Here is a 12,203-nt window from a genome sequence, read left to right as displayed (position 1 = left end):
AAACTTGAACATTGTGATACTTTATTGTGGATCATCTTGATACAATTACAGCAGCTTTAGTGGTACCATTTCTGTCCTTCAAGGGAATGTTGAAAACATTTTTTTTTTAAACACATACAGACTGCAAACTTCTAGTTCACCACACGGGGTTCTGGGAAAGAACATATTTTACATGCGAATGTAACCAACCAAAGAGTGGCAAAACAAAATAGACATTTTGTGACATGTTTGAAATCTAAGACAAGATAATAGAGTGGGCAAAACTAAGAAAACCATGTTACTGATGTCAGATGAAGTGTACTAGGGAGGGATACAGTATTATCTGGCCATTTTAGATGGCTTGTGTACAAGATGGATGATATATGGAGATTGCTACAATACTGAATTATATATAGCGTAGATCTATGACCCTGTTCGACCTATCAGTCCTCAGCATCTATCATTTTATGTCTATTTTACAATTTTGTCTTCAAATAAAACTCTCTCAGTAAGCAATGTAAAGCTCCAAGTCTTAATTTTTGTAAAGTTTATAGACATTAATGCTCCACCTGATGACACACCTTGAAAATGTCTAGAGAGATTAAGATACACACCTTCACAAACGTCTCCAATACACAGAGGAACTTGTTGGGTCGCCTGAAGATGCATTAGCCTTTACTGGAAAGCAGGGTTTTAGTGTTTCTAAGTATACAGTATTCCCCTTTTCTATTGCACACTGACAGATTCTCCCTGTGTCCACTGTTATGCTCAATGTGCAGTGACTGTACAGGTAAATAACCCAGGAATCAGAGCACACTTCTTTTAATCGAAGGGAACTTTTGGGACCAGCAAGCTACTCCAACTTCTATTCTTTGATGCACTGAACATGTAACATTTCCATAGCCATTTATTGTCAATAAATAATTGAATATTGGTCTCACGATCCAAGAGTGCTGTCCTTGTTGCACTTGGGTCACGCCTGGGTCACAGAACACTTGAATAAAGAATTTAATAAAGGTTACACATTACAGTAGTGCACTTAGTCCATCTGAAAAGATTAGGAGTTACATTAAGGCACCACCAGTTAGATTTCCCCAGAATTCACATGATTACTAGTTTTGCAGTTAAAAGACCTGCAACTTGCTTAAGAATGGATTGCCGAATGCCTATTTAAAAGCAAAAAAAAGTGTAGAACCATTAATTTAATGATACTTGGACTGTACAACACAGACTATAGTATTTTCCAAATATATATAGTTGGACTTAAGGAGAATAGCAAAAGTGAGAGCACACAAAAACAAAAGAACGAGAATCAACACAAAAAAAAACCAAAAACAAAATCACACAAATAAGACACTCAAAAATAACTGAGATATGGGTTTCCAGTTACTGGAGGTAAAAGTTCCCCTTAAAGGAATGTCTTGTTGACCTTCTTACTTTAGGGAGGCCATCTAATACAGAGGGAACATAGAGCACAAGAGAGGGTGCAAGGCTTGTGGCAAATAAAGGAAGGAAAATAAACAGTAACATAATGCAGTATTCTTTTTCCTACAAGCAGTTCATGTATGACACGGAAAACTGCAAGACAGGTTGAGGGAAGTTTCTTGTTGCATTGTGAACACTTCTACTGAGCTCCTCCTCAACATTGGTAGACACTTCATATATAGGTTTAAATATATGCCTTCTATCCAAACCATAGCTGCACCGTTGTTGTTTTTTTCATTCTTAAAAAAAGGATAGCAGCCTTTGCATATTGCAGGTCATCGTTTCATATGTAGGAGGGCCCAGTGAGCTTCACTGCAAGTTCACAATCCATAATAAAAGCAGAGTTAACAATTTCGGTCAAGTACAGCTCCTACACGGCAGCAAAAAAGTTAAATGAATGGGATCGTAATTAAAACAGCACCCACTAGGCACTGTGGGGTTAACATTGAGATCTTAAAAAAGGGGTAGGGGTGAGGAAAGAAAAAAAATAGAATTAGAATCCACTTTCAGGGGGACAGAATCATATTTGGGCCTCCTGCTGCATAGAGCTGCAGAGACAGAACATGCATTTGGATCAGAACAATTACATTAATATTTTTGGGTCTTTTGACTTTCTGTTCTATTGAGTGCTTCTGGCAGGAGATGCAGAGAAGAGAGGCGGTAAAACAAGAGAGATCCTTCTGTTCAAGATTCTATCAGTGTCGCTTTGATTTCGCTGAGAAGGCTGCTTAGTAGAGATGCTTCATTGCATTTCCCATCAATGGATATTGACTTCTCACCCTTTAAAGACATGAGAAAAAGTAATCAACATAAAGAAATGAGCAAACAAGGCTCGCTTGTGCTATCAGTGCAGAAAATGCAGTAAAACTGAAGTTTAATATTCAGACCTCAAAAGGACAAGGTAGGTCACATCTTAATAAACTGAAGCTGCAAGTCTCTTGTGTTATTAGTACTTAAACGTTGTATTATGACTGCTCACCTTTTTCACCAGTAGACAAACGTGGTGCCCCTGAATAGACCTGCTGTACATTGACGCACACGAGTCAACTCGCTCAATTACTAGAAAAAGAACAGTGAGATGTAACTTTGGTTAAAAACAATAAAAACATTTTGTTGGTTTTTTTTGCCAGAAACCTCTGACAGCTACCTGTGAAATGATGATAAAAGCAAATCTTTGCTAGCAGATGGTGGAAAGACAGACTAGTGGAATCAACTTGGAGAGAGTTCATCTTCAGGTCTCCTGATTCCAAAAGCTTGGCATATGCATCACTGTGGATGGAAGAGCAGGACATTTTATGACTACAAATTCCACACCCACCAGACCTAAACGTTTAGATCTATTGGCCTACACAGCTACCTAACTAAATTCAGGCCTCCACTGCCACTAGATGCATTCACCATGATCATGACTAAAGGTAATCTGCAGTCCTTTAAAAACTTGCTTACACTTCACCACATAATTTGAAGTAGGTTATTGTCATCAGCAATGCACTTGCTTATTGTTTAATGAAGGATTTTAAGTACTTTTGTTCAGAGAAAATAGGTTATGGCATTGCTGATGAGAATAACAGACTTACGGTCCCCTACTGATTCTACAATGGATTCATGCAAGATACACCTAAACCCTCATGGACAGATACTGCATTCTCTGAGGCCCTTAGTAGTGGCGACCGTGAGTTGGGTTTGACCTACTTATTTTAATCCGAGGCAGTTTCCTCAGACTTCTGGTACATGTTCTTCTTGGAATACTCCTATTACCAGGCCTATTGAGTCTATATATATATATATGTTGTACGTATCGATAGCTTTTCTATTTTTAAGGATCTCTCATATTGTCAGCTCCAAAGGTAAACAGTCTGTATAATTTAAAATTCAACCAACCCAATGATACCATTTTCTTATCCTAATAAGAGTGATTTATAGGTCTTAAAATGCTGTTGCTTAATTATGGGCTTTAAGGATATTTTCACTCTCCTGGGTCAACACTATATGATTTTTTTTTTTTTTTAACATCTGCTCTATTTTATATATTATACAGTGCCCTCCACTAATATTGGCTGCCTCGGTAAATATGTGCAAAAAAATGCAGTGAAAATGTGTCTTTGTTATTTAACAAAGATCCTCTTGCTCTCATTGATATCAAACAATTGCACACAAAACACAGGTTTTAGCAAAAATATAAAGTTAAATGTGTGGCACAATTATTGGCACCCCTAATAATTCACATGAGAAGTATATTCCCATTGATATTTTTAGTACACCTTGGTGACTAGAAACAGGAAATTGTTCAACCATGACTTCCTGTTTCACAGGGGTATAAATATTAGGTAAAATTCCCTTAGTCACAACGGGTAAGACCAAGGAACATAGCTGTGATGTCCGACAGAAGGTTGTTGAGCCTCACAGAATGGGAAGCAGCTATAAGAAAAAAATGCCCATTTCCATCAGGACAATTATTAAGAAGTTCCAGTCAAGTGGAAATGTTATGAAACAACCAGGAAGAGGACACCATGAGGCGGATGGTTCAATGGCCAAAAAATCTCCAAATATCAAGACTGAAAAATTGCTGAAGTTAGTTGCGTCTTAGGACCAGTAAGTCTTCAAAACTACAACTCGACGTCACCATCATCACCACAAGTTGTTTGGAAGAGTTTAAAGAAAAGGTATCTACTCTCATCCAAAAACCAAAAACTCAACTGTCTTTAGATTGCCAGACACTACTGGAACATCAAATGGGACCATGTTCTATGGTCAGATGGTACCAAAAAAAGCTTTTTGGCAATAAACACCAGAGGTGGGTTTGGATCACAGTAAAATAGCCATATGGAAATGTACCTTATGCCCATGGTTAAATATGGTGGTGCTTCTTTAATGTTTTGGGGCTGTTTTTCTGCCAGGGGACCTGGACATTTTCTTACGATACATAGCATCATGAACTCTACCAAATATCAACAGATATTAAATGAACACCTGACTGCCTCTTCCTCCAGGAAGCTTAAAACATGCCATGGTTGGATCTTCCAAAACAATGATCCAAAACATACATCAAAATCAACACAAAAATAAACCTGACCATAAAATCAAGGTCTTACCATGGCCATCCCACTCCCCTGACTTGAACACCACAGAAAACATGTGGGGTGAACTGGAGAGGAGAGTCCACCAGCATTGACCTCAAAATTCGAAGAATCTGGGGAGATTCTGTATGAAAAAATGGTCTTGGCTCCCTTGCCCCGTATTCTCCAATCAGGCAATATAGAAGAATACTCGGACCTGTAATCTTGGCAAAAGGGATTGGCTAAAAGGATTGACTAAAAGGGTGCCAATAATTGTGCCATGCATACATGTAACTTATTTTCCTTTTCTTTGATAAATCTGTGTGCAATTGTTTGATAATCATGGAGCAGAGTATTGTGTATTGTTTGAAGCTCAAAAGGTTAAACTTTTCACAGCATTCTTTGCTCATATTTACCAAGGGTGCCAATATTGGTATACTGGACATGGTATAGAATACCATTGGTATAGAGCTCTTGTATCAGCAGTTAATGTGGATGTGATTCCCTGTATATAAAATAACTAAGGGATTTTCTTTACTTTCTGATTACCTTGGAACCACAGCTCTAGGAATAAATTGTGCATGTGGAGTCGGTACAATTTACATTACATTATTTTGATGCATGTCTAATCATGTCTGTATGCCATCGTCATACACTTTGTGACCTATTGTTCATATTTTATTTTGTTTACTCATTATATCGCACATGTGGTTTCTCGTTGACATGAAGGACAGCGTGACGTCATAATGTGCACCTTAGTGTTGGCAGCTGCCAATCAAGATGGATTATATTTATCTGCAATACTACCTGCACTAATTATATCCTTTATTCCCTTCACAAATGCATTTTGTGCCAAAAAGTCAGGTAAAGGACTCACAGTTACAGTCTCTATTAAACTTTGTTGTGCTTATTTAGTACCTTTGTATATTATTGCTATATTCTCTCTTTACTGTTGCTGACCTCTCTCTACACCTTTGGGTCTTAAAAACACAAAATTAAATTAAAACAAAACCATGCCTTAGAGTTATTTCAGAGGTTTATGAATGTATAACACGCACCTGTAGCAAGGGGTCATAATTAGGTAAGAGGAACAGCTGAAGAGTAGCTTGAAGTCCAATTTCTCATGGGATGATCCTTCCTCATCCTGTATAAGAGGTAAGCGATTAAGATATTTCAGGGGAAAAAAAAATGTGATCCTACTTCTAGAACTATCATTACAAATAATAATAAAAAGGGGCGTGGTTAATTGAGCGCACTAATCAAATAAAGAATGGGCAGACATGCCCTATAAAAGTTTAAAAACCAGGGTTTTTAACACAAGAAAACCTCACCTTTGCTATAAAGGACAACGTTCCTTTAAGATTTTGGGGCATGATAATACTCTGGACTGTGAACACAAACTGAGCTTCATTTGAGACACCTGCAAGCAAAAACAAGAGATTCTTTCATTTCATGATTTAAAGGACAGTTTTTGTTTTTCTGCACCCTTCGTGACAATGGCTGTTTGTAACAGTGTTCGCTATTAGCTGTAATTTGTTCTCTCTAATTTACTGTACCCACCCATATATGTTTTTTTTCAGGACAAGAAGGGATTTCGTTTGATATTCTAATTTCTAATTTACTATAAAATATGGTGACTTTTTTTTTAGAAACTTATTTGAAAAACCTTTTACTCTTCTACAAAAGTTGAAGAAAAAAATATTTTACAAGATGTAGGGCAGTAAGTACAAGTAGTATTTTAATATTTATTTTTTAAATCTGGTAATTCTACCCCCATGATCTATTTGAGGCATCTTTGAAGCCGGTCAGTTAAATTTATCATATCAACAGGGCATTTCAAATGCTAGTTGTTTTAACGTTTTCCAAGTTGATGGTAGTAATTTCGTGGGGCTAAAAGGCCACATTTAAGAGGTATAAATGTACAGCTCTTGGTGTTACTGTCAAACACCACCTCCTATTTATTGGTTGGCCCGGTTGTTTGGGGCTAAAAGGCCATATTTGAGGCATGAGCAATTCAGCTTTTCATTCTGGAAATCTGGTCATCCTTCCTCTATGTCCTATTGGGGACATCTTTGAAGTTGCCCAATTCGGTTTACCCCATGAAACCATATACTTTGAAGAACTATACATATATACACAAATATATATATATATATATATTTTTTTTTTTTTTTTAAGGGGGAAGGATTTTGACATCTGGTCAGTCTGCACCCATGTGTTATTTGTGACATCTTAGACCACACATTTTTGAAAAACTAGACTTTTACATTTTAACTGCTAGTATTTCATAACTCTTTCAAAGCTAGAATTTTTGTGAAGATACAGCACTAATTTTAGAAGTTAGCTCATAAAAAAAAAAAAAATATTTTTACATTTAGTCGTAACGGGGTGGTTCCCCTGATGGCGACATCACTAGATATTTTTATACGTTACTACATTCTGATTTTATTTTAACCATTTTTTATTTTTTTTCTTATAGTTTTTTTCTATTAATTTAATTTTACTTATCACTAAGCTGGGCTCTATTGACTGGCTAAGTGAAGCGACAGGGGCCTTTGCAGCAGTTTTTGATATACATGTTTAACCCCATGACATGCCAGGCACATCAACTGTTGTTAAGGGCAAGCATTTCCGTCATGTGATTGGCATGCTAATGGTCAACAGGTTAATAAAATGATAATACAGAATGCTAACAAATTATCCATATCAAGGGTAGACTACTGACTTTTTGGCTACTGCCCAAAAGCAGTTCTCATGGGTCTCACTGGAGAGTTACAAGTTCAGAATGAGACCATTAGCACAGGGAGAAAGAAAGCTGAGGACAGACAACAGAAAGTATGTCAGTTCTAGATACGCTTAGTACGAGCCACAACCATATTTTGGGGTCATTTTAAGAAGTATAAGACTGGACTTTGCTAGCTAAGATTAAGACTCACCTGGGGGCAGTTGGAATGGCACAGGGATCCCATCATGAACATTGGTTCCCTCTGGCCTTAGCATTTTGGTATTTAGAGAGTCTAGAACATTAATTTCCATGTTCTTTAGGAAGCTCTGACTTTGATTTTCCAGAATGATGGAAACTGTGACCTGGCTCTGCTTCTGTAGATCTGCTTGAACATCATACATCTGAAACAGGAGAAGTGAAATTTCTTGACACTGATATTTCAGGACATTTTAGGAATATTCTATATTTCTGCTGGTTCTGTGTCATTATACTTTAATGTATGAAATGTCACAATAAGCCATATAGTAATGTCTACAGACTGACATTTTATTATACTCTAAACTACGATGATATGTACTGGTACACCTGTTAGTCCTTAATAAATATATACATACATACAAGTACCACTCACCATCTTGATGTATGAGTTTTCAGCCAAAATTCTATAACTGGACATTGGCTAAAAGACAATAAAAACATCAAATGTTGGTTGTGCAAACTGAATAGAGGCAATGGATTCCTATATAGGTTATGTCAATGACAAAAAATGGCACCCTGGAAATTTAAAAAAGTAACAGCTCTTATTAATTGCATGAGTTTACATTTTACCCCAACTTCCACTCTATATGTGTGGGGTGGTAAACAGGAAAAATAGATATTGCCATATTAGAAATGGAGAAAATGGAGACTGTCATTTTTTGTATTAGCTCAGTAAATGTATGTTAAGTTATATAAGCTTTCGGGCCCTCAGAGGTCTCTTCTTCAGATGGAATTATGGTGCTTAACAGATAATATCTGTGGCTCCACACCAGTATTTATTCTTTCCTTTCAAAGTACAATTATAGCGACCCCCCCCCTCCTTTAAGTAGTTGATCCCCGACTTCTCTTACCGGCAGAGGCTCCTCTTCATCCAGGGTTCCATTTTGCACCGACTCTGTCTGCTCTTCCTGAGAATGGCGGTGATGATGATGGTGCTTCTTCTTGCGAGCTTTCTTATCCTCCTTCACCTCATCTTTCTCCTTCTTATGCTTCTTCTTGTGTCGGTGGGATTTCTGCAAGAATGAGATTGTGTAGCACAGGAACATACATAGTACACATCTTAGGACCCAACTTCACAGTGTTTAACAAATTAATGTATGAACTGCATACAGTGTGGTTCAGTTTGGTAGCAGCTGGTGAAGTCTATGAAACTCAGAAGTTCAGTTTTCTTATATTTTAGTAATAAAGGTCAATGATATCTTGGTTCACACACGTCTCATGTATTAGTGGGATGATCCCAAAACGAATTGAACTATAAATGTTATTCTCCAATGGTTCTCACGCTACTAATCATGGGAATAATATTGTTGCTATGGTTCAGTTTTCTGACCTAATGCAGCCATATCATGCTTGTAAGAAATGCGGCTTATGTGTGTAAGTAACATCAAGAAAAATATGATCAAGGATAATGTGGGGAGCGCAAGTTACCTTTTCTTTTTCCTGTTCCTCTTCGTTTGCTTCACCTACTTGCTCTTCATGTTGGGGTTCCTCTATCTTGGAATTGATGGCAGAAGGAGGCTGTAAATGAAGACTTACAATATAACCTGACCCTAGAAAAGTACACCCAGGACCCCCAGAGCTAGACCATATCTAATGTTACTGCAGCTTAAATATACAATGCATTAGAGCAGCTGGAATATTATATTATTTACATACATCAGAGTACAAATAAAATACCCAGTGTACAGACAAGGAGTGCTTAATATTTATACAACTGTGAAATTGCTACAGAGCTTTTGTCATTTTTACCATGTTTGCTAAACCACATAATCTGGCTCTCTATTCTTCTCCTCCATGCTGCCAGAAGATGTCAGCATTGACACCTGCCGGAAGGGAATGCCCAGGCAATTAGGCATTCAAAATAGTAATTGTTACACCATTGGAGAGTCTAGGTCTGTCATTCATACTAATATATCTTAAGAGTGATACCTTGATACTAATATCTACAGATGACTCTACCTACTAACCTGAGCCTGTGCAGGTGTCTGGGTGTCAGCAAGCCAGAAATCCATGTCCTGAAAGGCAAAGACAGATCTGAGGAATGGGTTGACTGCATACAGAAGGAAGTTGTAGTCAGACAGTGCAAAGAAACAGACGATGACAGCAGAAATTTTTTTTTTAAATTTAATGGCCAATGTGACTCCCTTGGTCATGCCATATGTTCAGGATGGATCACCCTACTTATGCGACACCCCCTCAACAAAATATCGAAATCTCTGATGTTTACATTGCAGTTTTCAACAGCCTCCCGTACATTCATATTCCACTGAGAAACCAACCTGAGCAAACAGCTTGCAGGAAGCATAACACAGCATTATACCAACACCTGAGAGAAGCGTCCAGAAACCTAGGGCAGATACCTTACTGCCAACAAACTGCATTTCACTAACCAATTGTTATCGTCTGACATTTTTAAAAAGACCATATAAGTTTCAGTATCTTACATTAGACGGGTCCTCTGCTGTTTTCTTCTCCTCTATGGCCTCGTCTTCCCTCACAATGACCTCATCTTCCTTGGCTTTGCTAGGGACAGATTTCTTGCGTTTGATTTTCTCTTCTTTCTCTTTGCTTTTCTGCTTTGACACACACACACACACGGGAGAACGCAAGGGAAAAAACTTCAGTTAGGAGTGGAAAAAAAAAGAAATCAACATTTAACTTTGTGATGGTGGGAATCAGAGATGAAGACTATGCAGCCGCAACTTGTAAGAGACAGGATTGGGACAGTAATGTTGTGATGAATATTATTGTTGATGGATGCATGCCTCAAAACGCTTAACTATAACGTTCAAGCAGTTTTTCAAATAACATGCATTGCCGGTTCTGCTGAGCTAGACACCAAATTCGGACTAAAATCAAATTGTGGTCTTGGTCAATCCACAAGAACAAAAAGCCAATAGTCACTGGCACACTCCAAGAGTTACAGATCATCTCAGCAGGGTACACAGCTGTATGATAGAGATGTTGTATCCACTATGACAGGGCTTGACAAATTTGTTGTGAATCTAGGCGCCAAGTAAAAAAGTTAGGAGCCAGGATTTTTTTAAACTAACACTTGGTCAGGAGGGATCCGATCATCATCAGCCCACTTACTAAACTCACAGCGCTTGACCTGGAAGCACCCTGGACTTTCAGGTCAGTGCTGGGATTTTTCATTAATTTTTTAATTTTATTTTTTAACTCTTTCGATGCTGATGTTCCATTGGAGCACAGCATTGATTGATATTTAGTCCCCACAAGCTTGTGGGGACAAATGTTAACCTCTGCAATGCCACAAATGTGTCATACACAATTGTGGCATTGAAGGGGTTAACGCTGCACTGTCGCTCTCATGGAGCGATCAGGCAGCAGGGGGGTGTTGAGGCTGGTGTCCACACTCATGTGGAGACCAAAGAACCCTCTCCCCCTGTCCCTGAAGCTGCCTCTGGCAGCTGGGACTCAATTGCTGGTCTATGGACCAGCCATTGCAGGGAGGGGAGTCTTTGATGACTGCTGTAGGCTTCCATGCCTACAGGAATCATCAAAGGGCTTGTGGGGGCTCGTTTTTGCTGTTGCTGGTCTGCCTGGGCTTCCAGGCAGACCACCAGCAGCAGAGTCCCGTACAAAACGGGAATTAACCCCTAAATGCTGCGATCGCGGCACTGAAGGGGTTAACGCTGCACTGTCGCTCTCATGGAGCGATCAGGCAGCTGGGGGGTGTTGGGTCCGGTCCCCACACTTGTGTGGGGACCCAATCAACACACAACCCCCTTCCCTGAAGCTGCCTGTGGCAGCTGAAAACACGATTGCTGGTTTTGCAGCAACCGCGTTTTCAGCCTACAGGCTCACTCCGTGGGAGTGATCTCAGGCTCGGGGGCGGGCTCTGAGTGGCTGTGCTGTCTGCCCAGACTCCTGGGCAGACAGCAGCAGCGCCCCCGTGTGGTGACTCAGCCTCTTACATCCACAATTTTTTCTGGATGTAAGAGGCTGACAAAACCTAGGCGCCAGGACAAAATTCTCTGTCGCCATGGCGACCTGGCGCCTGGGATTTGTCGAGCCCTGCACTATGAAATACACAAAATTTAGAATTTCTTTAATGGCTTTACCAGAAAAAAAGTAGGATACACAAATATTACTGCTTGCTTTCACAATCTTGAGCAAGCATATTAATAATGCATTATTGCATACATACTTAACACTTTATTAATGTATTATATAAAATTATATTTCTCAGCACAGTTGTGTATCGCAGACTTACTTTCTTTTCTTTTTTCTTCACTTTGTCTGTTTCTGACTGCTTTTTCTCCTTCCTGTTGGATTTCTTTGTTTTTTGGTCTAACACATTGGTTTCATTTTCTGGTGACTTGAGACTTTCTGCATTTCTGTGTCTTTGAACCGGAAGCTTCTCTGTGTCTGCTAGAGGCCTGAGAGGTAGTATAACAAAAATTAGCATCCCAAAAGCTAGCAAAAGTTGAAATCGAAATTTGTCTTTTGTAGACTTGGAAGATCACAATTTCGGAGTCCTTGTTTGCACAATATATACATTTCCATTGATTCAGCATTGTTTCCGGCTGATGGTATGTAAGCCCATTCAGCAGAATTACACTGGTACCAACGGCTACCATCAATGTTAAGTACCTCACAAAGAACACACACACACATAATATATATATATATATATATATATATATATATATATATATATATATATATATATATAT

At 38.7% G+C, this 12,203-nt stretch overlaps 1 protein-coding gene across 1 annotated transcript in view; it reads right to left on the bottom strand.

Moving 5' to 3' along the window:
• AP3D1 (adaptor related protein complex 3 subunit delta 1) overlaps positions 1-12,203 on the bottom strand; it is a 32,617-nt gene continuing 20,414 nt past the window's right edge. The window contains exons 22-33 of the mRNA XM_053462563.1: positions 11,741-11,906; positions 9,948-10,076; positions 9,471-9,518; positions 8,932-9,021; positions 8,355-8,516; positions 7,877-7,924; positions 7,457-7,646; positions 5,852-5,940; positions 5,579-5,664; positions 2,612-2,733; positions 2,444-2,523; positions 1-2,244 (exon numbers count right to left, since the gene is read on the bottom strand). Coding sequence (XP_053318538.1) covers positions 2,149-2,244; positions 2,444-2,523; positions 2,612-2,733; positions 5,579-5,664; positions 5,852-5,940; positions 7,457-7,646; positions 7,877-7,924; positions 8,355-8,516; positions 8,932-9,021; positions 9,471-9,518; positions 9,948-10,076; positions 11,741-11,906 — 1,306 coding nt within the window. The 3' untranslated portion in view covers positions 1-2,148. The remainder of the gene's footprint in view (positions 2,245-2,443; positions 2,524-2,611; positions 2,734-5,578; positions 5,665-5,851; positions 5,941-7,456; positions 7,647-7,876; positions 7,925-8,354; positions 8,517-8,931; positions 9,022-9,470; positions 9,519-9,947; positions 10,077-11,740; positions 11,907-12,203) is intronic.

This window comes from Spea bombifrons, chromosome 1, assembly GCF_027358695.1.
Source record: "Spea bombifrons isolate aSpeBom1 chromosome 1, aSpeBom1.2.pri, whole genome shotgun sequence".
Classification (NCBI taxonomy): Eukaryota; Metazoa; Chordata; class Amphibia; order Anura; family Pelobatidae; genus Spea; species Spea bombifrons.
The sequence above is the reverse complement of the archived record's forward strand: the minus strand, read 5'-3'. Positions and strand labels throughout refer to the sequence as shown.